General features: G+C 65.6%; 2 protein-coding genes across 7 annotated transcripts in view; one reads left to right on the top strand and one right to left on the bottom strand.

Moving 5' to 3' along the window:
• Positions 1 to 4,254: 4,254 nt before the first annotated feature.
• Positions 4,255 to 7,130, top strand: FNDC11 (fibronectin type III domain containing 11). 5 transcript variants are annotated; one of them, XM_019806419.2, is made up of 3 exons: positions 4,269 to 4,310; positions 5,246 to 5,402; positions 5,760 to 7,130. In XM_019806419.2, the coding sequence occupies exon 3, from the start codon at positions 5,762 to 5,764 to the stop codon at positions 6,761 to 6,763; it is 1,002 nt and encodes a 333-aa protein (XP_019661978.2). In that variant the 5' UTR covers positions 4,269 to 4,310; positions 5,246 to 5,402; positions 5,760 to 5,761; the 3' UTR covers positions 6,764 to 7,130. The 5 variants fall into 5 exon arrangements, with proteins under 5 accessions (XP_019661980.2, XP_019661978.2, XP_019661979.2 ...); XM_034641224.1 differs by lacking the exon at positions 4,269 to 4,310 and adding an exon at positions 4,629 to 4,647; XM_019806421.2 differs by lacking the exon at positions 5,246 to 5,402 and having other exon boundaries at positions 4,255 to 4,306.
• A 1,902-nt stretch (positions 7,131 to 9,032) lies between these two features.
• Positions 9,033 to 23,519, bottom strand: part of HELZ2 (helicase with zinc finger 2) — a 27,823-nt gene continuing 13,336 nt past the window's right edge. Inside the window, exons 3-21 of one of the 2 annotated variants that reach the window (XR_004619713.1) lie at positions 21,607 to 22,707; positions 21,218 to 21,530; positions 21,032 to 21,139; positions 20,134 to 20,651; positions 19,403 to 20,044; positions 17,527 to 18,310; positions 17,186 to 17,261; positions 13,279 to 17,110; positions 13,040 to 13,158; positions 12,810 to 12,941; positions 12,565 to 12,723; positions 12,337 to 12,484; positions 12,115 to 12,231; positions 11,834 to 12,026; positions 11,575 to 11,709; positions 11,152 to 11,395; positions 10,867 to 11,023; positions 10,600 to 10,767; positions 9,033 to 10,479 (exon numbers count right to left, since the gene is read on the bottom strand). Coding sequence is in view for 1 of the 2 variants with exons in the window: in XM_019806398.2 (XP_019661957.2) it covers positions 10,355 to 10,479; positions 10,600 to 10,767; positions 10,867 to 11,023; positions 11,177 to 11,395; positions 11,575 to 11,709; positions 11,834 to 12,026; positions 12,115 to 12,231; positions 12,337 to 12,484; positions 12,565 to 12,723; positions 12,810 to 12,941; positions 13,040 to 13,158; positions 13,279 to 17,110; positions 17,186 to 17,261; positions 17,527 to 18,310; positions 19,403 to 20,044; positions 20,134 to 20,651; positions 21,032 to 21,139; positions 21,218 to 21,530; positions 21,607 to 22,586 (8,925 nt within the window). In the remaining variant the exon portion in view is untranslated. The remainder of the gene's footprint in view (positions 10,480 to 10,599; positions 10,768 to 10,866; positions 11,024 to 11,151; positions 11,396 to 11,574; positions 11,710 to 11,833; positions 12,027 to 12,114; positions 12,232 to 12,336; positions 12,485 to 12,564; positions 12,724 to 12,809; positions 12,942 to 13,039; positions 13,159 to 13,278; positions 17,111 to 17,185; positions 17,262 to 17,526; positions 18,311 to 19,402; positions 20,045 to 20,133; positions 20,652 to 21,031; positions 21,140 to 21,217; positions 21,531 to 21,606; positions 22,708 to 23,519) is intronic. The other variant, XM_019806398.2, reaches the window with a different exon arrangement.

Genomic DNA, 23,519 nt, shown 5'->3' with positions numbered 1-23,519 from the left:
TCTCCCTCTCCTGCTCCCCCTGCTTGTGCTCCCTCTCGTTCTGTGTCAAATAAATAAAATCACTTTAAAAAGAGAAGAAAAGAAGAAAGAAAAGTTCTTTAAATGGCCAAATCTCTCGACATAAAAACCGTATGCAGCACAGAGCCTTACAAGCTCGGCCAGGAGTCTCTGCAGCAGGGGCCTGGGACGGCTGGGGGCAGCCTGGGACTCTGGGCAAGGCAGGTGAGCTCCCCGAGCTCCGCGCTCTGGTTGTCACACTGTACAGTGGGACGTCGGGGTGACGGCTGGGTACTCAGTGAGCCCCGGAAGGGCTCCATAGGTGCTTTGCGGGTGATGGGCCATACACCTTCTGGGCCACTGTGGGTCAGTAGACACCCCACAACCCCCACGGGGTGGCGGGGAGGAGGCTCTGACACCTGACCCCCACCTCAGGGATGGAAATGGGGGTGCCGTGGCACAGAAGGGAGGCAGGTGAGCCTGGGAGGGGCTGCGCCACTCCTCTTACTCAGCTCCCTGGACAGGGCCAGGCTCCCTGTACACGGAGACCTCTGTTTCTGGGCAGGATGGGGAGAGCAAACTCTGGGGGCCCTGGGGCAGGGTCTGTGGTAGGTGGGGTCCCAGCCTCAGGCAGCCTGAATGCTCCTCCCCCTGCTGGCCTCCCCCCAGCTCAGCCCCTTTATTGAGCCCATACCCCTTTTGTGAGACCCTCCTTCCAAATCCCACATTGGATCGATACCTGAGTGTGTGCGTTCTGTGTTTGCACCCGGTCAACAACAGGTGTGACGATTGTTTGACCATGGAGAAGGCGTACACCCGCTCCCGGCCCCTAGAGCGGCAGCAGACCACTTCTCTCTGACACACACCCTGAGGGGCTTCCTGGGGCACAGGTCCGCATGAACAGCTGTCCAATCTGCAAACTGGAACGTGGCAAGGACACCATGTGCTGGCCCTCCCTGGCATCCTGCAGGGAGCACAGGGAACCGAGCAGCTCTCTGGGGCTCACATAGCCTGGAGCGGGCAGGGGGCCCCCCAAGGGGCAGCTCTGTGGGGCAGCGACTCATACTGTGGGAAGGCGGTAACTGAGAAGAATGTAGGCTACTCACGAATGCAAACTTAGGGAAGGGCCTGGAAGGGCCCTGAAGCTGCTGCCCCACCGGACTCTGGGGAATCTGTCCGCCCCACCCCACCACACGCTCCTCCCATTCACGTGCAAGTGTGGGTTTTGCACACCAATCTCCTTAAATCCTTTGTACCTACACTGTTTCTCCTCCTTGGGAAACCATGCTTCGAGCCTCTGACCCCGTTGGCTTCACGGAGGCCCTCTCAGGCCGTGGGAGGGTCCTGCTTGTGCCCACCATGCTTGGGGTCAAGCACTCAGAGCACTGGACACAGATTCCTCCTGGACACTCCCAGTCCCTCCGAGCCGCAGAGTCCCAGCTGCTAGGACTCAGCACATTCTATCTGGTGTCAGGGCAGGCAGGGAGGGACCCTCCTCAGTCCTCTGGCCTCCATGCCTGGTGCCCAGGCCTCCTGTCGGCCCAAATAAAGCCCAGCAAGTGAACTGGGGGACAGAGCGCAGGGGGCTCTGCTACAAAGACCCCCGTGGCATCCTACAGATGCAGAAACAAGGTTCTGTCCACCGCTCCTCGAGGGGGTTCCAGCAGGAACATGTGCTGGGCAGTGGGGGCCTGGCCGGCCACGAATGCCTGGCCCATCTCCAGGTGACCAGGAGAGAGGGGCTGAAGAAGGCCCCGTCCCCCAGAGGGAGAGAGACTCCTCCTTCACTGCCCTGGGTCTCTGCCAGGGCCCTCGTCCATCCCCTCACCCCCAAACCCCAGACCACCTCTCTTCGCCCACCTCTCCCCTCCTTGCACACACACCCCCGGGGCCAGGTGGCCGGCAGCAAGAGCCACTCTTGTCCGTCTTGTCGTGGGCAACTGTCGGAGTTGCCTCACTCCTGCTGGCCTGGCTGCCTGCCCCCCAAGCTCGAGGTTCCAGGGCACGTTGTTTCTTCCCTCACCTCACCCACCTGGCACAGCAGCGTCCAGACCCCTAGGATGGCCCTGACCCGACTGCCACACACCCAGTAGCTGCACGTCCTCCACTGGCCCCAACCACAGAGAACGGTGCTGGTGGGGGTGGGGAGGTGTGCAAGTGAGGGGGAGGACCCCCAACTTGGGATGGGGTCACAGGACAGGGTTCTAATCCTGCTGTCAGACTCACTAGCCATGTGACCTCGGGTAGGGGCTAGACCTCTCTGCCTCCATTTCCCCGTCTCTAAGAGCATGGAGCCTGCCGGGGCTGAGGGAGGGTTCAGACCAGCTCTGCTGGGATGAGCAGGGGCTTCCGGGGCGTTCAGGCCAAGGCGGGCAGCCCAGAGCAGCACACCGTGGGTTCATTTTCTGGAGGACGCGCTATGGGGGTCTGTGGCAGAGGTGCTCCCCCGCCCCGCGATCTTGCCACCACCAGGCTTCCCACCCTCACGGCTCCTAAGGCTCAGGGGCAATGCAGCCTGGTGCCGTCCGCCCTGCCAGGGACCGCCGCTCAGCGACGGGAGGAAATGCGCCCAGCAAGTGGGTCCCGAAGGCTGTATGCCATGCGGCTCCTTTCCACGGCGGCTTCAGAGATGGAGAGGACAGTAGTGGTTGCTGGTGGAAAGGAGGGGTTGGGGTGGCTGCACGAGGCAACATGGGGGTCCCCGTGGGAGACACCAGTCCTGCATCTCACGGCGTCACTCTTCACTATCGCGGGTGACTTTGCATGACCAGATGTTCTGAAAGATGATGTTTCCCCTGGGGGAACAGAGCAAGAATCGTGGGGTCCTTGTGTTAGTTCTTACAACTGCGTGTGAGTCTACAATTCTCTCAAAATTAAGAATTTAATTTTTTAAAGTCAAATAGAAAAAAGGGGGTGGGGCCGAAGAGATGACAGAGGTCCGAGACGTGCCTGGCCCGGAAGAGCGAGGTAGGGGGTGGGGGTCCCTCGGTCCCTCTCTGTGGGTGGGCTTCAGGGTGGGGGCTGTCTTCCTCCTCTCCCCACTTTCCAGTGCCAGCCTCCCCCTCAACCCTCAGACAGCACCCCCCTTTCCAAATAACAACAGTTAACATTTACTGAGAGCCCAAACCAGGGAGAGGAGGGCAGAAATGGCATCGACACCCCCCCCAGATCTGACCTCCTGGGGCCTCCATGCCCACCCAGGCCTGAACCTGAGGATGAACTGATGGGCCCCTCGCCAGGGAAGCCTCCTCCCAGGAGTGGGATCACCCCGACGGGAGGGGTGCCGTTGTGGCTCAGGGGAGGCTCTGGGCAAAGAACATACCGGCAGGGCAGCTGAGGGATAGATGCCCTACCGTGGAAAGGGCCCACCACTGCCCCCTGGGGCAGAGACACCCATAGTCAGGGCATCCGTCCCTCCCTCCCCAAGGTGGGCCAACGAGCGCCTTGGGTGTCTGAGACTGACCACTGCCCAGGGAGGCCCCAGGCTTGCTGAGAGTTCCCAGAGGTCCTGAACCCAGCTGGGGGCCAGAGATGGGGCTCAAGGAAGGGGCTGAGGACTCCTCTGATGGGCTCCCCAGAACGGTGGAGACCCATGTGTCCGGACCCAGACCTGGAGGCTCAGCCCAGGCAGGTGCACTGCTGGCCAAAGCTGCAGCTCCAATCTCGGCTCTGTTCCCTGGAGTGACAAGTGTCAGCCACCTGCCAGTTCACTCATGAGGTCACTGCTCTCCCCCCAGTTCTTCCCATGGGTTCCTGGAGCAGAACACAGGCTGGGACGTGGAGCAGGAGCCCTCTTCCCTGCACCCACTCCTCCATGCCTGGACTAACCCCTGTGCCCACAGGACTCACAGGGGCCCCCAGCATAGGCGCGGCAAGCCTCAGTCTACTCCTCTCTGCGCAACCCTACTTCGGGCTTGGCTTTCAGAATAGCCCCTCGCGGTGGTTCCCAAGTCCCCCAGGCAGGGAGCGAGGCCTCGGCCCAGTTCTGTCCAACTGAGACCCGGGTGGAGGGCGGGGCTGGGGCCGGGCGAGCGGCTCCTTCCGTCTGAGTCCCAGTGCGGGTCTTGAGATCAGAGAGTGCCCCCCCACCTCCCGCCCCGCGTGGTCTTCCTGAAGCTCTTCAAGTGGAGGGGCCCGACCCAGAGGGGTCTCCCCGCACCCTGGGGCCCTGGGCGACAGCCCTACCCTGCCCCCACCCCGGGCCGGCCGGAGCGTCACAGAGGCCCGCGGTCCCCATGGCAACCGGCTGGACGCAGCGTGCGCTGGGCGCACAGTCAGCCGGTTGGCGCTCTCCGCTCCGGGAGGCAGGGCAAGTGGGTGCGCCTGGAGGCTGGGCACGGGCCGGGGAGGTGGGCAGGTTGCTGGGGAGGGGAGGGGGTGGACCTGGGGGCTTCTGGAAGGCCCAGGAGGGTGTAGGTCTGGGAGCCCGGCCAGGGCACAGAGCAGCCCCTTCCCGGAATTCACTACCAGCACCTCCGCGATTTTCCAGCCCAGAGACTGCTGGAGACTGGGAAACACCCCTAAACCCAGAGTCAAACCAACAGGACAGAGCAGGACTTAGGCTGGGATTCCTGGGGTCATGCTTCAGCTTATCCCAGATACCCTCTCTGTTGTACCCAGGACCTGCTCGGGCTTCTCTGCCCCAGGAAGGTGAAGCATTGGTCTTTGGGGAGGCAAGCAGACTTGGGTCCCAACCTTACTGCCACTTAGCAGTGTGGCCTTGGGCAGGTCACTCAGCCTGTCAGATTTCTTTGTAATTCATCCAACCCTTGGGATGCTGGGACCACGTGAGGTGTCCCAAGTGGAGCCACTGGCCCAGCACCAGGGGCTGTCTCTCCGTCCTAGGGAAGGCTAGGACCTGGGACAGCGGCCAGATTGCCGGCCCCTTCTGCGAGGAGCCCCAGCTTGCAGGGCCAATCCTTGCGGCCTGTGGCCTGCCCCAGCAGCCCCCTCCCACTGTCCCCTAGAGCTGGGAGCTGAGGCAGGGGTAGCACAGAGGAGTCAGGCCCTGGAGTTGACGGCTGGCCTCAAACCCTAAACTGAGAGCAAGCTATGAAGCATTTTAGCCTCAGGCACCCCATCTGTGACATGGGGTGACAGGACCTTACCACTCTGAGGGGCTTCAAGGCATAGAGTGGGGTTCAGTATCTAGAAGTTGAGGCCTAGGGTACCCTGCCTCCTTCTCTGGCTCCAGCCGCCACCTGGCCTTGTCTTGGGGTGAGCCCTGGCCCTTTGCTCTGACCGGCAGTGAGTGAGGCATGGAAGGTCCGCAGGGACGTGGTGTCCCCCAGGGGGAGTCCGGTGCCGCACAGACAGGACCACACTGAATCCTCTCAACAGTCCCGAGGGAGCACCTTCACCCCATTCGGACGAGGACCTGAGGCCTTGGCCAGGCCACACAGCTGGTCAGTGGCTGGGGTTCCTGCCTGGGCCCGTCTAGCCCTAGAGCCCATTGTCTTAGCCCTTCCCTCTGTCCCTGTGTCATCACAATGGATATCAGCAGAGTGGTTGTCCCTCAGTGTCCGGTTTTAGCCAGGTCTGCAGCCTGCCCACCTGGCCCTCCGGCAGCCTTTTCCCGGAGAGACGCGCTCTCCCCACCAGCTGCTCCCCCTGGGGAAGGACGGAGGGCACAGTATGGAGGGCAGTGGGCCGGAAGCCACCCCCTCCCCCGACACACAGGCTGATCTGAGTGAGCCCCCAGGTGGCTGGCAGAGGCCAACTGACCGTGTCAGCTCGCACCCCACCCTCCACCCTGCTCGCAGACATGAACTTCCAGGTGACCGGCCTGGGCCGGGACGAGGTGAAGCTGGACAGTCCCCGGTCCTTCCTGGACCAGGAGGACGTGGAGGAGGCTGAGGACCAGCAGCTGCTGGAGCCAGCGGCTTGGAGGGCCTACATGGAGCGCCGCACTGCGCTGCGCGAGTTCCTGACCACGGACCTGAGCTCCCACCTGCTCAAGCGCCACCACGCCCGCCTGGACCTGCTCAAGAAGTGCTCCTACCACATCGAGATCCTCCCCAAGCACCTGGCCCTGGGCGACCAGAACCCCCTGGCTCTGCCCAACGCCATGTTCCAGCTCATCGACCCCTGGAAGTTCCAACGCATGAAGAAGGTGGGCACCGCCCAGACCAAGATCCAGCTCCTGCTGCTCGGAGACCTGCTGGAGCAGCTGGACCGCGGCCGCGCCGAGCTGGACGCCCTGCTGGAGTCGCCGGACCCGCGGCCCTTTCTGGCGGGCTGGGGCCCGGTGGCACAGAGGCTGGCCGAGCTGTCGGCGGTCATGGACAGCTTCCTGGCCACGATGGTCCCCGGGCGCTTGCACATCAAGCACCGCCTGGTGTCCGACATCGGCGCCACCAAGATCCCACACATCAGGCTCATGCTGAGCACCAAGACGCCCGTCCTGTTCGACCGGAAGGGGTCGGTGGCGCACCAGGACTGGGCCAGCCTGCGCTGGTTCGTGACCACCCAGCCGGCGGCCCCCGAGCAGTTCGAGCTGCGCTTCAAGCTGCTGGACCCGCGGACGCAGCAGGAGCGCTCGCGGTGCGGCGTCATCCCCGTGGCCGCCTGCGCCTTCGTCATCCACGACCTGCTGCCCAGCCGCTGCTACAAGTTCACTGTCAAGCGAGCGGAGAGCTACACGCTGGTGTACGAGCCTTGGCGGGACAGCCTCACCCTGCAGACCAGGCCGGGGCCCCCAGGAGGGCCCTCCCCCAGCCGGCTAGGCAAGCCGGGCCTGCCCCTGACCACGCTTTCTGAGAGATGATTTTCTAATATTTATCCACGAATAAAGACTATAAACACACACACAATTAAACAAACAAACCTACTTACGTTTTAGAGGCAGCGGCAGCCATGTGAGCGTTTGCTCTGACTCTGCCCGGCCTACCCCCCAGCCCCAGGCCCCCCAGGCTCCTGCCCCCTTTCCCAGGGGGCACCCCAGGCTGGACCTTCCGGGACAGCTGATCCCCGGCAGCTGGCGGCCACGAGCAATGCCGAGAGCTGCTCCACGGGGCCCTGCCCTGCCAGCCCCTCCCGCATCTCCCCCTTCCCCTCTTCCGCCCGGTAAGCAGCCGTACGACTTGGCACAGGCCCTGGCTATCTCTTCCTGTGTCCTAAGCCAGGGTTCCCCAAGGGGGAACAGTAACCTCATTAGGGGCAGTCACACCCCATACCATTGCTCCCAGCTTCACCAGAGTCAGGGCACCGGGCACCCATGCCAAGAGGACATTTTTTTAAGTGACAGATTCTTCTCCCCAAAACAAGCTGAAGCTCATCTGCACTTATGCCGAGGTGGGTGAGGGCCCTGGGCAAGGGTGCTGGCAGAGGGCCTCCCCAAGACACAGGCCAGTGCACAGCTACGGTACGGCGGCCCTCCCCACCGGCCACCATGCCCTGCCCCACCCCACCCCCGTGTGGGTGACCAGCCCCTCGCTGCTGCCTCAATAGGCTGTCCTCGCTCCCACCCACCCCACCCCCCGCCGGGGCCCGGCGCAGTCATGTGACCAGCAGTGTGGCCAGCCGCTCGCTCCCTTCCCAGGCACACGTCCACATGCTGACGCAGGTGACGTGCAGCTGCTCCTGCAGCTTGGCTGTGTCCGGGTCCAGGAGGGACCACGCCGTGTACTGTGGCCAAGGGGACGCCAGGACGCTCCTCCACTCCCTTGCTGCTCATGGGGGTCACCAGGCCCTCCGAGAGCAGAAGGCCTGGCAGGGCGAGATGACCAGGAACAGGGACCATCTCCCCCACTGGCAGAGAAGTGGTCTGGAGAGAGAGAGCAGGTCCCCGACTGTCGGAAAGGCCCCAGGACCTGCCCCCACCCCCAGGTGCCGGGTCATACCATCCCTCCAGGAAGGGCGCGCAGCAGGCTGGAGTCGGGGTTCGCCAAGGGAGGCGTCTGAGGGCAAGGCGGCTGGGGGTCGTCCCAGGTCCCGCGCCTCCAGCCGTCACCAGGGACGGCAGCTGCCCCGAGGCCAGCCCCACGGCAGGGCCCGGCTGTGAGGACCCCGCACCGCCGGGACTGGCGCTCCCGCGACTTTGAACCTCGCCCGCGCGCGGGGCCGAGAGCTTTTCCTCGGCGCCCAACTCCGCTGGGCTCGCTGCTTTGCACGAGAACGCGCCTGACTTGAAACCTTGACCCTCTTTGGCGACGAGGTCCGCCCTCCGCCTGCGGCCCCGCCCCGCGCCCACTCTGCGCGCAGCCGCCTGACCGCCCTGCTTCCCCGCCGCCTGGCGTGCTGCGCTGCGGGCTTCAACGGGCCGCTCCTCCGTGAAGCCCTCCCTGACTCCAGGCTGGTGAGGTCCCGACTTCCTGCCTCAGGGCGCCTGTTGGTCCTCCTTTCCACAGCTTTTGACCAGATAGTACAGCTACTCCAAGCCTGTACGCTTCCCTGGAATAAAAGTGCTCTCCCAGGTGGGGCCTGTCTGGCTCCCTCTGCAGTCTCATCGGGAGCACACAGGCCTTGGGGACTCCTTTTCTCTTCGACTCTGTGACCTCCACACCTGTCTGATACCTTTGTGGGCACTTAGGGAAGTCAGGGCCCGGCCACCCTTCCTTCACACGGCGGGAGCTGTTGGAGGCACTGGGCACTGAGCAACAGACAAACCAGGTACGGAATGGCCAGAGTCGGCTTGGGGAGGCACGCAGCGTTCAAGGGTCCTCGGGGAGCATTCAGACCCCGGGCCACGCAGGACACTGGCAGGGCTGGCAGCCTCGGGGACTTTGGACTTGGCCTGGGGTCAGCATTCAGTAGGCTGGGCATCCCCGCATCACCTGGACCCAGCTCCTCCCTGTGGCCTGTCTTCACCAAGTCAGTCCCCCCACCAGCTTCCACTGTTCCGGAAGACCCTGCCCAGCCCGCTGGCTGTTGTCAGCTGTGACAAGGGGAACCAGCCCCTCCCAGAGTGCTTCCTTGTCCAGCATCTGGCTAGAATGGGCTCTTGATTCCTGACAGACTCAGTAGCCACCCTGCAACCCAAAACAAGACGAGGCGTCTCCCCTTCTTCCCCCCAGTAAAACCTCAAACACCCAAAGTGAGAAAAACATTCAGAGTGGCCTTTATAATAAAATTATTATTGAGTCGTATAACACAGAGTCCAAGAAAAGATATAAAAATTGGAATGTAGAAATTGATTTGTAGAAAACATCACCCCCCTCTCCCCCGCAGAGGATTCTTCAGCAAGGCCACAGAGCGGGGCAAGCCCCTCCTAGTATAAGCAGCTTGTATTTCGTATCCCCCAGGCCATGGAGATGGTGGAAGTGCAGAGACTCTGGGTCAGGACTGCCTCGGGGCGGGGTGGGGGTGGGAGCTGGGGGGCTGGGGAGGTGCTGAGGTGAGGTGTTATCAAGGCAAGAGTTTCCAGAGCAGGCAGAACATAAATGCACCCTGAGGGACAGCTGAAGTTCCTCAACCTTGCAAAGATAGACAGGACAGGCTGTCCCCAAGCCCTGACCTGGGGGCAGGCTTGAGGTTGCAAAGGGGAGGCAGAGCTCCAGGTGAAGGCACAAGGCTGCCCATCCAGGGGCACCTCAATCCTAGTCCCCACCCACACACCCATGGTCCAGGCAAGGCTGTGTGGGCATCTGGTTCTGGTCTGCTCTTCCTCCTGCAAGGGCAGATGGCCCGTGAAGGACACAGGGCTGTGGGTCCCAGTTAGACAGGGCTGTGGGGACAGAGAAAAGGCCTCTCTTCCAGGGAGTTCTCTTTGCCTAAGCTTGGGCTAAGGAACTTGTTCCAGTAAAAAAGACACTGGCGTTTGGTTTATTTAAAAATAGAAAATAGGGGGTCCTGGCTGGCTCAGTTGGTAAAACAGGCAACTCTTAATCTCAGGGCCATGAGTTCAAGCCCCACACTGGGCATGGAGCCTACTTGAAAAAAAAGAAAGAAAAAAAGAAAGAAGAAAAGAAGGCTGACCTCCACAGCCAGCGCGCAATGGGGTCAGGGATGGCATCCGAAGACCAAAGAGTAGCCCCACTGGGATTTCCTTCACCTTAAACCTTCCCAGCACCACCAGAAGGTCCAGAGGACTCTCCCCCCATCCCACACCCCTGAGATGTTCCCTGTCACCAAATGTCCCAAGAAAAGCAGCACAGCAGGGAGAGTTGGGATTCCTCCTCCCAAGTGTAGGCACACACTGGTGGGGCGGGGCGAGGCCGAGACTCCAGAAGGGGACTATTGCTCAGAACCGCAGCAGAGACCCAGTCAGGTAGGTGGGGTGGCCGGCAGTGCCCACTGAAGGCACGTGGGTTCTGCTGAGTGGGGCCTGACAAGGCAGCCCACAGAAGAGGGCTCGGGACTTCTCGCAGCCCTGGGAACCCTGGCAGCCCGAGGGCAGTGGGCAGGCAGAGTGGGCTGTTCAGGGAGACACTGCTGGCCTCCTCCGAACTCGCACCTGGCTGGCGGGCACGAGGGTCCGCTGGTCCTCACAGAAGTCCAGGAACCTCCGCCAGAGAGGGCAACAACGCAGGAGGCGGTGGTCTCCTGCAGAGGTTGGGGTGGGGGGAGGAGTCCATGGGATACCCCACCCCCGGCCGAGCAGCCACACCCCCGGGAGGAGCCCCGCCCCTGCCCTCCCCACCCCNCCGCGCCGAGCCGCCCTACCGATGAGGCAGAGTCCCTCCTTAGCCCGGGTGATGGCCACGTTCACTTGATTGGGGTCCACGACAAAGCCCAGGAACTTCTTCAGCCAGCTCTTGGTCGGCCGCTGGTCCAGGTCACTCTCCGGGCACGTGCGGACGGTGCTGACCAGCACATAGCGCCACTCGCTTCCTGCACGGTTGGGCAGGCGTGCTGAGGCCCCGCCATGCCACCTGCACCCACCCTTATGACCCCCTGGCCCCGAGCCCCCTGCCCCAGAGCCGAGCTCACCCTGGCTCTTGGTGATGGAGCACACGGTCACTCCGGTGACACCCTCTCGCCCAAGAGTCTTGCTGATCTCGGCAGCCTGAGCATTGTAGGGAGTGAGAATGGCCACATCTTTGGGGTCCACCGTCCTGCCCAGGGTCAGCTGCTTGGCAATGCGGACCTGAGGGACCAAGGGGGTGCTGTGGAAGCTGGCCCGGGTACCTCTGCTGCCCCGGACACCAGAGCCTCACCTGTCCCCTCATTTCCTCTGCCACCTCCTCCAGGAAGCCCTCCCTGACCAAGACGCACCAGGGAAAGTCTCAGTGACGCTCACCACCTCTGCCACCTCTTCCGGGTTGGCCTTGGAGTTTTCATTCCCTTCATCCGTGGACACCAGCAGGCTCTGCTCATGGCCCTGCACATAGCCGAAGATGACGGAGCAGCTCTCCTTGCCCACGTGGCCCAGGATGCTGGGTGGCCGCCTCAGGCCGCGCCAGGTTTTCAGCCTCTTCTCGTAGAACTCCGTGGAGGGGAAGGCACAGATGCCCTCGTGCTGCAAAGCAGGGCATGAGCCAGCGGCAGGTCGCCTGTCTACCCATCCTGGGGCCGAGAGCTGGCGGTCCCGGCGCCGGGGTGGACACAGGTGGTCGGGGTATGGACAGCAACACCCCTGGCGTCCCTGGCCTCAGACCACAGCTGGGGCTGGAGGAGTGCAGGCCGGGGCTGGCTTACCATGCGGTACTGTGTGTCCAGCAGGTGGGCGTCCAGGTGGTACCTCTCGAAGAGAGACCGATCCAGCCCCAGATTTTGCAGCTGCTCATTCTTGACCACAGGCCGCAGCTGCTTGTGGTCCCCAAGAAGAACCACCTGGAGGGACAGGCAGGCACAGTCCCGACGCCCACAGACCTCGAGTGCCCAGCTCCACGGCCTCGGCGCTGCCCTCCCAGAGACACCCGCCTTGGGCGCGCCGCCGCACCGCCCAGCTACTCACCTTCTCCGCCTGCGAGAAGGTCACCAGGGGGATGAGGGTCTCAGGCTCGGTGGCCATGCCCGCCTCATCAACGAGGATCTGCCGGACGGCCAGCTTCTTGAGGCTCCTCGAGGCCGCACACGAGCACGTGCACAGGATGACCCCGTGCTGCTCCAGCTCGAACTTCCGCGCCTTCCCCAGGACCAGCTTGTACCTGCACGAGGACGCCCTACGGTCACACGTGGACCCCCCCTCCACCATACCTCCAAGGCGGGAGACAATCCACGGCCCCAGCTGCTTACCGCGTGAGATCGTCCTTGGAAAAGACCTCCCCTTTCTGCAGCCGGGCATCGAATTCCCTGATGTCCGGTGCGTAGGGGTTGGAGGGCTGCCGGATCCTGTGGTGCAGGGTGATGCTCCTGGGATGGGGGGGACATCCATAAAACCCCATGTCACCCCTCGCCCAAGACAGGACTGTGGCGCCTCTTGCCTCCACCCCCAGACAGACAGCCGGGAGACCACACCTGAGGGTCTGGTTGGGCCTCCCCTCCCGAGGGGTCTTCTTGGGCAGGCCGCTGCTGCCCACACCCGGCACCGGGAATTCGGTGGCCTCGGCCTGCTCACTGTACACGCGCAGGGGCTTCAGCTCTGCTCTCCTGCTCAGCAGCAGTCCTGGTGGCAATGGGCCATGAGTGACTTTCCCTGGGGCCAGCACCCCTGGGCAAAGCCCCCACAGAACCAACCCAGCGCACCTGCCAGGACATCCACCGACTTGTTAGAGGGGCCGCAGTACAAGATGCAGGGGGCCCCTACGGGCTTCTCGCCGGGGGCACCCCAGGCCATCGCCTGCTCCTCGTTTGACTTGTGAAACCAGAACACAATGTGGAAACCCACCACCGTCTTCCCCGTGCCTGCGGGCAGAGCGCGCCATGAACAGAGCCCCGCCCGCCTGCACAGGCAGCCCAGCACACCTCCAGCCCCACAGCATGGGCCCCACCTGGCGGGCCCTGGATCACCGTGAACCTCTTCCGCAGAGCGGCCCTGACAGCCCGGTTCTGGCTGGAGTTCAGCGTGTGGCCGCCCCCGGGGAGGTCGAACGTCTGTTTCTCCAGAAGCCTGCCGTACGTCCCTAAGGGAGGGACAGGCCTGCCTGAGCAGGGGCACAGGGCAGGGTGCAGGCGGGACGAAGAGACACGGGGGTGGGGGCTGGAGGGTCCCTCGACCTACCTCTGTGGTGGGTCTGCTGGGGAGGAAGGTGGCGGGACGGAGGGATGGGCTGGCCCAGGGCAATGCTGACGACCAGCGGGGATGCACTCTCCAGCCTACGCACGGCTTCTTCCTTGCGACTGGGGGCAGGCGGCAGTGAAGATGGACAGTGGGACATCCACCGGACGGCCCCCAGGAGGGGACCCAGGGAGTTCTCGCCCCACCCTACCCGCCAGATTCTCCCTGCAGAGGCCACTCACATGTCGGGAAGCTGCTTGGGCAACACCTCAATGGTGAACTGGGTGCCAGGTCTCAGCACCTCTTCTGGAACCTTCTCCACAGCCATGTGCTGGACGAAGAAGTGCACCTGCCTGGGGATCTCCTGCCGGTCGGCCCGGCCCTCCTCCGCGTCCCAGTGTGTCGTCAGCCCGTGGGCCACCCATGTGTACGTGTCAGGGTCGATGCTCAGGGGGGGCCCGCAGGGCGGGGCCGCCAGGTGAGGCTGGCCAGGGCCAGCTGGGGGGCGCAGCTCCCCTGCCGCGGGCACGGCCGGCAGCCCCTCGAGCCGGATGCAGAGGTACCAGGGGCCGAAGCTGAGGTCAGTGCAGCGCTCACTGAGGAAGGAAGGTTCCAGGCAGAAGGAGCCTCGCAGCTGCCCCTGCGCCACCCGCTTCGCATCCCAGGATACGCTCACGTGCTGCAGCGTGACGGGGTCACTCTCCGAGACCGCGCCGGTGGCCGACTCCAGGGAGCAGAACGGCCCCCACACGCGGGAGTACTCGCCCACGTCGAGACAGCGGTCCCGCGCCGCCTGGGGTGTCTGGTCCAGGAAGCAGTCGCCGGGCCGCTCCATGTGCTCCAGGCAGAGGGTGAGGCCGGGCGCCACGGTGCACAGCTGCAGACTTGGCACGAGGAAGCCCCGCTGCAGGGTGGCACTGAGCTGCACCTGCAGCGTGTGCCCGCTGCCCAGCTCCCGGGACACCTCCACGAAGTGGCCACAGCGGCTCTGCCTCACGTGCCCCAGAGCCTGCCGCCGGGGCTCCGAGGCACCGCGCTCCCGCACTAGGGCGGCCGCCTCGGGCCACCGCTCCTCCTGCACCAGCTGCAGCAGCTGCTGCCACAGGGTGGCGTCCACCCACCGGGTGTGTGGGTCCAACAGGGCGCCGGGCCGCGGGGAGCAGGGCCTGTCTGCCTGCACGGAGTAGATGCGTCGCCGCCATGCCAGCCGCAGGCCCGGCCGCCGCTCCAGGTCACTGGGGTGCTCAGCCAGCTGCAGGGAGCGGTAATGCACGGGGCAGGGGTCAGGCAGGGTCTCGGGGTCGGCGGGGAAGAGCAGCCGGAAGCAGCGGGCGCCCGCCTCCACGCCCACCACGAAGCCCAGCTTGCTCTGCGGCCGGACTCTGAGCTGCGCCCCCAGATGCAGGCTCCGGGCCTGGCGCTGGTAGCTCTGGGCGCGCCCGTGCTGGCAGCTGAACTCCTGGCACAGCCCGTCGATGTCCCTGGCTGAGTAGGGGGAGCCCCCGTGGCCCAGCGCCAGCAGGATCTGCCGCTGCAGCACCACGTCCAGGTACCTGCGGATGGGCGAGGTCGCCCACGTGTACCGGTCCACCTGCAGCGAGTAGTGGCCGGCCGCCTGCCGTTCCCCTTGGCGGGAGCGGCCAAACACCGAGCGGCCCAGGGCCTTGCGGAAGTCAAGGCCCACGGGAGCCAGAGCGGGGTGCATGTCGTCCGTGGTGATGAGGTCCGCCAGCCAGTCGCCGTCCCCGGTGCTCGCTGCACACTGCAGGTGTCTCCACAGTGAGGCCAAGAGGCAGACCTGCCCGACGGGGGCCCCGCGGCCCCCCAGGTGGTGGCGCAGGTGCAGCGACAGCGGGACCAGCTCCCTGTGCTTCTCACACAGGGCTCCGAGCTGGCGCTCGCTGGGCGTGGGCTGCCACCGCAGCGGAGTGACGGTCCGCGTGGGCTCACTGCTCACCAGGAGCTCGGCCACCAGGCTGTTGAACTGGATCATGTACTCCTTGACCATGACGTGGGCCGCACGGAAGCCCAGCACACAGTCCTCGCTGGGCTGCTCGTAGTGGGAGTCGGTCCGCAGGCGGCCCCGGCGCAGCACCCGGGAGAGGTGGCACGCGGCCACGACACAGGCGTCCACGGAGTCCAGGCGGGCTGGCAGCTCACGGCCGGCACCCGGGTGCCTCTTGATCACATGCTCAGCTTCCTCGTAGGACAGCTGGCGGTCAGAGCAGATCACAGAAGGCGCAAAGCGCAGGCTTTTGAGCTGGTCACTGCCCTTCTCGATGGTGAGGAAGAGGGAGATGGCCAAGCGGTCCTGGCCCGGCAGGAGGCTGAACGCGTCCTGGCAGAGGCTGGCAGGCAGCATAGGCACGGGCTCCCGGTCAGGGGCGTAGAACGTGACGCCCTGTCTGCGGGCCTCCAGGTCCAGAGGCCCGTCCCTGGGGACAGAGCTGGCCACGTCAGCAATGTGCACGGCCACCTCGTACCTGGAGCCCAGATCTCGAACGCTGAGGGCATCATCCAGGTAGCGGGCGCCCCGGGGGTCCACGGTGAAGGTCAGGAAGCCGCGGCAGTCCTCCCGGCAGTCGGGCGCCCGGCCAAGCTCCGCCCGGTACTTCTGCAGCGCCTTGCCGACACACGCCGGCTCCAACGAGGGCTTCCTCAGGCCGTGCTCCAGGTCCAGGATGCGGAGGCCCTGCTCCCAGGTGGTGGCCTCGGGCAGCACCTCCAGGACGATGCCCAGCGGGTAGTAGAAACGCTGCCGCCACAGGACAATGCGCACCCAGAAGAGGCGGCTGCCGCGGTCCTCGGCGGTGAGCTGCTCGTACCCCACCCGCTGCACGCGGCCCTGCTGGACGCGGTGGACGGGCACCTGCAGCGGGTCCTTCAGCTCGGCCACGAAGATCTTCGTCACAGAGCCGTCGATGGGGGTCATGATGCGAGGGTCCCACTCATCCATGCGGCACACGAACACCAGCTCTCGGCGCTTCCTCTTGAACACGCCCATCACTTGGCCCTGCAGCCTCCCCGCGGAGCCTCCGTCCGCGCCCAGGACCTTCACCAGCACCTCGTCCCCGCTGAAGGCCATCCCACAGCGCAAGCGGCCCCTGATCTGGATGGGGCCGGAATCCACGTCGTCCAGCGGCACGGCCGTGGCGCGGTCGAAGGTCTCCTGCAGGAAGGTGCAGCGGCGGTACAGCTCAGGCTCCGAGCACAGCCGTCTCCGCAGTGTGGCCCGCGGCAAGTTCATGTACTGCCGGGCCTGGCGTGGGGACTCGGGCCTGGCGACGGTGTCCAGCAGCCCGTCTTCCCGGACGGTCACCATCACGTTCCGGGCCTCATCCAGGAGCTCCTGCAGGATGGAGTCGTCAGCGTTGAGCTCCGTGTCGGAAGGCCAGAAGTCCGACTCCGAGTCCTCGGGGTCCTCGGCGTCCCCGTTCTCCATGGCCGTCAGCCCTGCCACCGCCTTCCCGGGGGCCGCGTCCCCCACTGACGAGTTCCCTGCTGGCGTTGTGTCCTCTGCCTCCGTGTGCACCGTGGCAGGGTCCCCCGCCGCTGGGCAGCCCCCGGCCACAGACCCTAACGCTGCGTCCCCAGCCTCTGTCCTCCGCGTGGCTTCGTCTCCCGCAGCCGAGGTCTTGGACAGGGACGTACTCCCTTCAGCCTTGGGCCCTGGCCGCACCTTCTCCGTGGCTGCGTGCTCTGTGGCTGGAGCCCCTGCTGCCCCCTCCTCCGGGACAGTGTCCTGGGCCCCGGCTGCCACAGATCTCTCCGCTCGGAGGGCCCAGCGCTGCCTGCGGACCACGCTCTGTTCGATGTGCTCCAGGGACAGAGTCTTGGGGGAGATGCTGTGGTGCCTCACGCACTCACGAATGAAGCTCTTCCAGAGCTTGCTGCAGGCCCCGAAGGAGCAGAGGGCCACGGCGTCGCCCACAGCCACCACCTGGGACTGGGCGCGGGTCATGACGGTGTTGAGCACACGGGCGTCGGTGAAGAACCCCAGGGCGGGCGCCCCCGAGCTCAGCAGGCTGTCGTGGTTGTGCACGGTACTCAGCACCACCACCCGGAACTCCCGCCCTGCGAGGGGGCGCGGTCAGGCCGGGCGAGGAGGGGCGGCCCTACCCCGCCCTTACCCCAGCACCCAGCACCCACCTGGCAGGATCTCGAAGCTGCCCACAGACACCTGGCCCAGGTCCCTCCTCCTCAGCTCCTGCCTCAGCGCACTCACCTGGAGACAAACACGCCGGAGCAGCAGGCCTGGGTGAGCCCTGGGGTGTGCGGGGAGGGCCCCCAGCAAGGACCCCGGTGCCCTGGCACCGATCACGGGGTTCAAGCCCACATCACGTCCCGGCAGATTAATCCCTCGGCCCCTCTCTCAGGAGCGGAAACTGGCTAAGGAGGCCACCCGGGGGGCAGGCGGGTCCCCCAGACCTCCTACGAGCGTCCCCGTCGGCAGTGGGGGAGGCAGGCCGTCCCCGGCAGCTGGGGCTCACCTGGGCACCGTGGGACACGGCACAAATGCTCCTCTGCTCCCGGCCGCCCCAGCAGGGGGGCCAGCTCTGGTAGATCTCCTGCACCTTCTCGGCGACCTGGACGATCTCCGCCGCGTTCAGCCAGGACGTGCGAGACATGTCGCGCTCGGGGCTGCCCGCCACGTGGCAGAACATGAGCGGGTAGTGCTTAGGGTGGCGAGGAACCTCGCCGCTGGCGTGGATGGGGCTGCCCTTGGCCACGTAGAAGTGCCGTGAGACGAAGCTGAGGATGGCCTCGGTGGAGCGGTAGTTCTCGTGGAAGACCACCCGGCTGTGCCGGGCCACCTCGTGCGCCTCCTGCTGGTAGTGCTGGAAGAGGCGGTACAGCAGGGTGTGGGCCGCGGCCTGCGCGCGGGCCACGCTGAAGAGCTTGGGCGTGACCTGCATGTGGTCCCCCGCCAACACCACGCGGGTGCTGGGCGAGGCGTAGCGCAGCGGGGTGAGCGCCTCGCACTCCAGCATTTGCGCGGCCTCGTCGATGAGGATGTGCGAGAAGAAGCCGGCCGGCACCCTGAGCTCGCGGGCCTGGGAGGTGGTGGTGACCACGATGCGGTGCTGCTCCAGCTCCGCCCGTGTCGGGGGCCGGAAGGCCCGGCGGTCCCCGGTCAGCAGGCAGTACTGCAGCGTGGCCGCGTCTGTCTGGCTGGGCGGGCGGTCCGTGTACATGACCCGCAGCGGAGTGGCCTCGGGGTGGCCGCTGCTGACGTAGCGATGGAAATGCTCCTCGATGTAGATGTCGGCCGCACTGAGGAGGAAGGGCACACGGGGCCTCAGCAGCTGACCGCTCAAGCCCCGCCGGTGAACCCAGCCTGGCCTGGATGCCAGGCACTCAGCTGGGGCAGACAGACCCGTGTCCTGCCCCCACAGAGCTTGAACACCAGCAGAGGGGACAGACGGACCAACAGGGGACCGTCAGAGCTGGATGAGGAGAACTGGCAACAGCACAGAGGGTCCAGGTGGTCAAGGAGGGCTCCCTGGAGGAGGAGGTGAAGGAGCTGGCCATGCAGAGAGGCAGAGAGGGGAACCGTGGGGGCCCCTGCCTGAGGCAGCCCGGGGTGACCAGGGGCTGTGGATGGCCCTGAGCTCGGCTCCCGGATGGCTGTCGGTGGGTGGGCAGCGATGGGCGCAAGTTCTCGGGAGCAGTGAGAGAAGCACCAAGGCCGGCCCCTCACACCCAGGGCCAGCGCATCGGGGAACATGCCAGAGCCCCAGGGCATCTCTGCAGGGACCTGCTCCCCAGGACCCCAGGGATCCCCAGGCCCACCATGGGAGAGACCCCTGCCCAGGCCGCAGGAAGTACTGGGAGCCAAGAAAACCATACTGACCGAGGGGGGCCAGTTGAGAGAGACTGAAGGAAGAGCCTGAGTCCCTCTAAAAGAACACCAGAGCCTCACCCCGGGAAAGGCTGGACTGGCCATCCGGACCCCCACCCACAACTCTCTCTGGTCCAGGGCCTCTGTGGAGGCACGCACAGCCCCACCCCCAGACAGCAGACCCTGACCCCCAGGGCACCCTGCACTGGGCCCGAAGCACAAATGTCCCATCTTTCAGCTCAGAGCTGATGAGCTCTCAGAGAGAGTCCCAAGGATCAGAGTCACCCTCCTGACCGCCCAAGGGCTGCACCGCCCCCACCCCCACCCCCACCCCCACAGCGTCCATGGGGCAGCCAGAGGATGCAAGCCCAGCCCAGACCCCGCCCGCTCTGCCGACGGCCAGACAACCCAGCCAGTCCACTCTAGCACTAGCTGCCAGGCCTCCGGTGACCCCAGGAGTCCCAGGCACCATCCCAGCGGCTGCCTCGCCCCGGCCCAGCGAGCAGGCAGGGCTCTGGGCTTACCTGTTGGTGTGTGTGCAGATGAGGACCCTGGTGTGGGGCTGCCGGATGACCTCCAGCGAGGCCATAGCCAGCGTGTAGGTCTTGCCTGTGCCAAAAGGGCCGTAGATGAGCAGCGGGGCGATGGGCCGCGTGCCCCCGGGGCTCCTGCCTGCAATGAAGGCCACAGCCAACTTCTGCTTGTGGTTGCCCTGCATTGTGGGTGGGGTGGGCAGAGGACGGGGCACGTCGCAGGTCGGCAGGTCAGGCACCACCAGGCGCTCCTCGGGCAGCACGTCCACTGCCTGGTGCCAGTAGCGGAAGGTCAGCGGGTCAATCTGGAACTGGACCTCCAGGACGGGGCTGGTTTCCGGCCGCAGCCCCAGGGCCGAGCAGCAGCGGGCAGGCAGCAGCAGCCACAGCGCCTGCTCCGAGCTGGCCCGGGTTTCTAGCCGCACCTCAAACACCGTGTGGTCAGGTGCGGGGACAGGGGCCACAAGGGCTGTGCTGACCGCCCGGCCCAGCAGAAAGCCCTCGTCTGTGTCTGGCATCAGAGACGAGGGGGTGGGGACCTCGGCATAGAGGGCTCCTGACGGCGGGAAGAGCATGCCCAGGGCCGGCGTCTGCAGCATCGCCCTCAGGGACACTGGGCCCCGGAAGTTCAGCCTGGCGGGGAGAACAGGGTCAGCGGCCCGGGGCCGCAGCTCTGCGGTCCGCAGCCCCGCGGCCACCGTCTGCCTAGCAGCCCCACTCACTTAGCCACCAGCTGCTGCTGAGTAGCTTCCTCCTCATGGAGAAAGTGGTGCATCCGCTGCCGGTAGTTGTCGCGGGAGACGGGACCCGGGGCGGGGCCTGCGTGACTGAAGTCCAGCGCCAGGGCGGGCACCTTGTACTTCGCCAGCAGGGCCACCTGCTCGGCCGTGCGCTCCACACCAGGCACCACGTGGCGGTTGCCCGTGTGCCAGCGCTCCAGCTCCTCGGGGTGGCCGTGCGCCCGCGTGCCCCGGAGCCCCGGGCAGCGCACCTGGCCCAGCCGCAGCCCCAGCTTCCGCAGGAGCACTGGCCTGCGGCCGAAGTCGAAGACCACCCACTGCTCGAAGGAGCCGAAGGAGGTGCTCTGCACGCGCACCTCCACCTGGAACTTGGCTGGGGAGGCACGCGCACGGAAGCGCTCCCCCTTCGCATAGAGCTGGCCCGGAGGAAGGCAGGGGGCCACCAGCGAGAAGTCTGCTCCCAGCTCCTGCTTGAGCAGGGCCACGTGAAGCAGGGGCTCCTGGGGGAGAGGCTGGATGGTGAGACGGCCCCAGACCCTGCCTGCCCATCAGAGTCCAGGCTGACACACGTTCCCCTGCCCACCCGGCTGGGCTTCCCGGCCGTGACCCCGGAAGTGCGCTTGGCCTGTCTGAACCTGGGGGTTCCCCTCTGCAAACAGGGTCATAGAGCAGCCCCCGTGGAGGGTAAGCATGGGATGCTCGGGGCACACGAGGTAACTAGCCTGGTCCCCACTCTCTGTGCCAGACATTCCACAGAATAACGGCACGGGGCCTCACACAGGAGACTGAGGCATTGCTTCAGATCTCGCAGGCGAGGCAGGAGGACACGCAGGCAGCTCCAACCCCAAGCCCCAACCAACCCGGGGCTGCTGATTCTCACCTCAGACTGGATGTCGAATATCCAGCTGAGCTGAGTTTTCCTCTCACGGGCCTGATGCACCAAGGGCTGGGGGCAGGTGATGGACACGCCCTCGACGTTCTCAGCCAGCTGCACAGGGAGTCTGGCCGTCAGCAGTGGGGCTCTGGCCCCAGCTACCCCCTGCCCACTCACTTGGTCCCCACTTACCACCAGGACCTCGCTTCTGCTGCGCTGGTACTCAGCCAGCAGCCGCGCCTGGTAAGACACCAGCCCTTCCTGCCAGGCGGCCCGCTCCCGCAGCTTTAGGGTCTGTGACCGCTGGATCCACTCCTGCAGCTCCTGCTCGGAATGCGCCTTGGTGCAGACGTCCCCGTACTCACAGAGGGTGGGTCTGGGAAATGGGAGGCCAGCAAGCAGAGCGGGCGTAAGCACTCTCAGCCCGATACTGGCCTGTGGCGGGAGGCAGGGTGGGCTCCAGGCCTGGGGGCAGGGCAGGGTGGGAACCGGGACCTCCTCCATCCTGTGCCCATGAGAGAGGGCCTCAATGAACGTCCCTTAACCACCCCCCACCCCGCCCCCCACCCCACTGTCCTTACTTTGGGCAGAGCTCAAAGGTGGAGAGCCCCGTGGGTGGGCTGCGGTGTTCCCAGGCCTCCGCCTGGTCCAAGGCCACCATCTGTGCATGCTCCAGAGATGAGCAGTGGTTCTCAAAGGCCTCCTGGGAGTGGCAGGTGACCAGACAGGCGTGGCAGTACAGCCTGACTGCGGGGGGCTGGCCATGGGGGATGGTGCGCTCATCCCCTCTGGCGGCAGTGGGCGAGAGCAGGTCCCGCCGCTGGAGCCCATCCAGCTGCTCAGCCTCCCACACGGCCATCTCCACCGCGCTGTGCGCGTACTGGCAGCGGGATGCCCCATGCCGGCACGGCCGCCCGCGCCCCACGTACGTGCAGTAGGCCAGGGGCTGGCCGTACTGGGGCTGGGGCCGCACCTCCACAACCTGCTGCTTGCGGCGGCCCTCGGTGCTCACGTGGGTCAGGATCGAAGGGCAGGCGCCATGCCTGGGGCAGCGCCCCTGGGGGTCCACCGGGCAGAGACGCGGAGGACAGCACCGGAAACAGTGGGAGCAGAGCAGCTGGAACTGGCCGCCATACTCGGCACAGATGGCATCGGCTGGGCTGCGCAGCTGGCCCTGGGCCCGGCCGCCCTGCAGCTCAGTCTTGAGCCACAGACGCCGGACATTGTGCTCACGCTCGAAGGTCCAGACCAGGGCCTCCTCCAGGCTTCGGGCAAAGGTACACTGGTTGCGGTGGCGCTGGCAGCCGAGCCCCGGGGTGTAGTACCAGCAGACTTCATAGCGGGCAGGCCGTGGGAAGCTGGGCCGCCGGTCCACCTTGCGCCAGACCCGGCTCTTGGGGGCTCGCTTGAAGCGGGCCAGCAGGATCTCTTCAGGACAGCTGTGCTCCACCCTCCGCAGGACGTAGGTGCTCTCATTGAGGCGCTGAGTACAGCGGGGGCAGCCCAGGTACAGGTCCACCTGGGCACACAGCCTGGCCAGAGAGAGCTCCTTGGTGGCCATGGGGCTGCTGGGTGCTGAGCCGGACCCTGGGGACACGATCCCTGGCCTGGGTCTGCGAAGTGCTCTCCAAGGCTCACAGCTTCAGCAGGTCCTCTGGGGCTGGTCACCCATGATGAGAAGTCTGGAATGGGAGGAGGAAGGTCGGACCCTGAGACCAGGAGGTCCACATGCACCCAGGCAGGGGCTCAGACACACTCCGCTTCTCCGTCAGGCCAGGGAGAACTGCGTCCACCAGACAGGAGGAGGGGGTCCAAGGAGCTGGGCCCCACTGACCTTGACCCAACCAAGACCCCTCCCACTTCTGAAAGGTCTCTGGGCCCTGTGCAAAAGGAGCCAGCTGGCCACCTGGGAGGAAGGTTGCCCCGGCAACAGAAGCCCTGGCGGACCCTGGACGCTTGGGGCTCTCCCAGGAGCCTCTGTCTCCAACGTCCCTCGAGCACTGAGTCACCTAACTACAGAGCACCCCTGCTCCGCAGAACGCAGGCTGGTTCCTGGAACGGGGCACACTGGCTTCCTGCCCGCCGGGCAGAGCGGGGGCCAGCAGGACAGCATCGGAGCTCCGGGAGGAAGTGGGGATGCCCGGGTCTGCATGGAACTTCCAGGGGAAACTTTGAGCACGACAGCAAGAGATGTTTTGAAAGGAAATGGTTGCAGCCTCAGCCTGGAGGGGAAAACCCTCCCCGCTCCAAAGTGAAGCTTTGGTCCAGCTGCAGGGGGACCAGAGCAGAGACCAAGCCCGGTGGATATTCAGGAACAGGACGACCCCAGGGGTTCCGACCCGGGCTGCAGAGATCGCGGCCCCTCCCCAGGCCCGGCGGGCTGGGGGCCAGGGTCGCGGCGACGGGGCTGCGCGGCTTCCCCGGGCCGGGGGCTCGCAGGTGGCTTCCGAGGACCCACCCCGCCGCCACACCAGCACCCCCTCCCGCGGGGCGC

This window comes from Ailuropoda melanoleuca, chromosome 13, assembly GCF_002007445.2.
Source record: "Ailuropoda melanoleuca isolate Jingjing chromosome 13, ASM200744v2, whole genome shotgun sequence".
Lineage (NCBI taxonomy): Eukaryota > Metazoa > Chordata > Mammalia > Carnivora > Ursidae > Ailuropoda > Ailuropoda melanoleuca.
The sequence above is the reverse complement of the archived record's forward strand: the minus strand, read 5'-3'. Positions and strand labels throughout refer to the sequence as shown.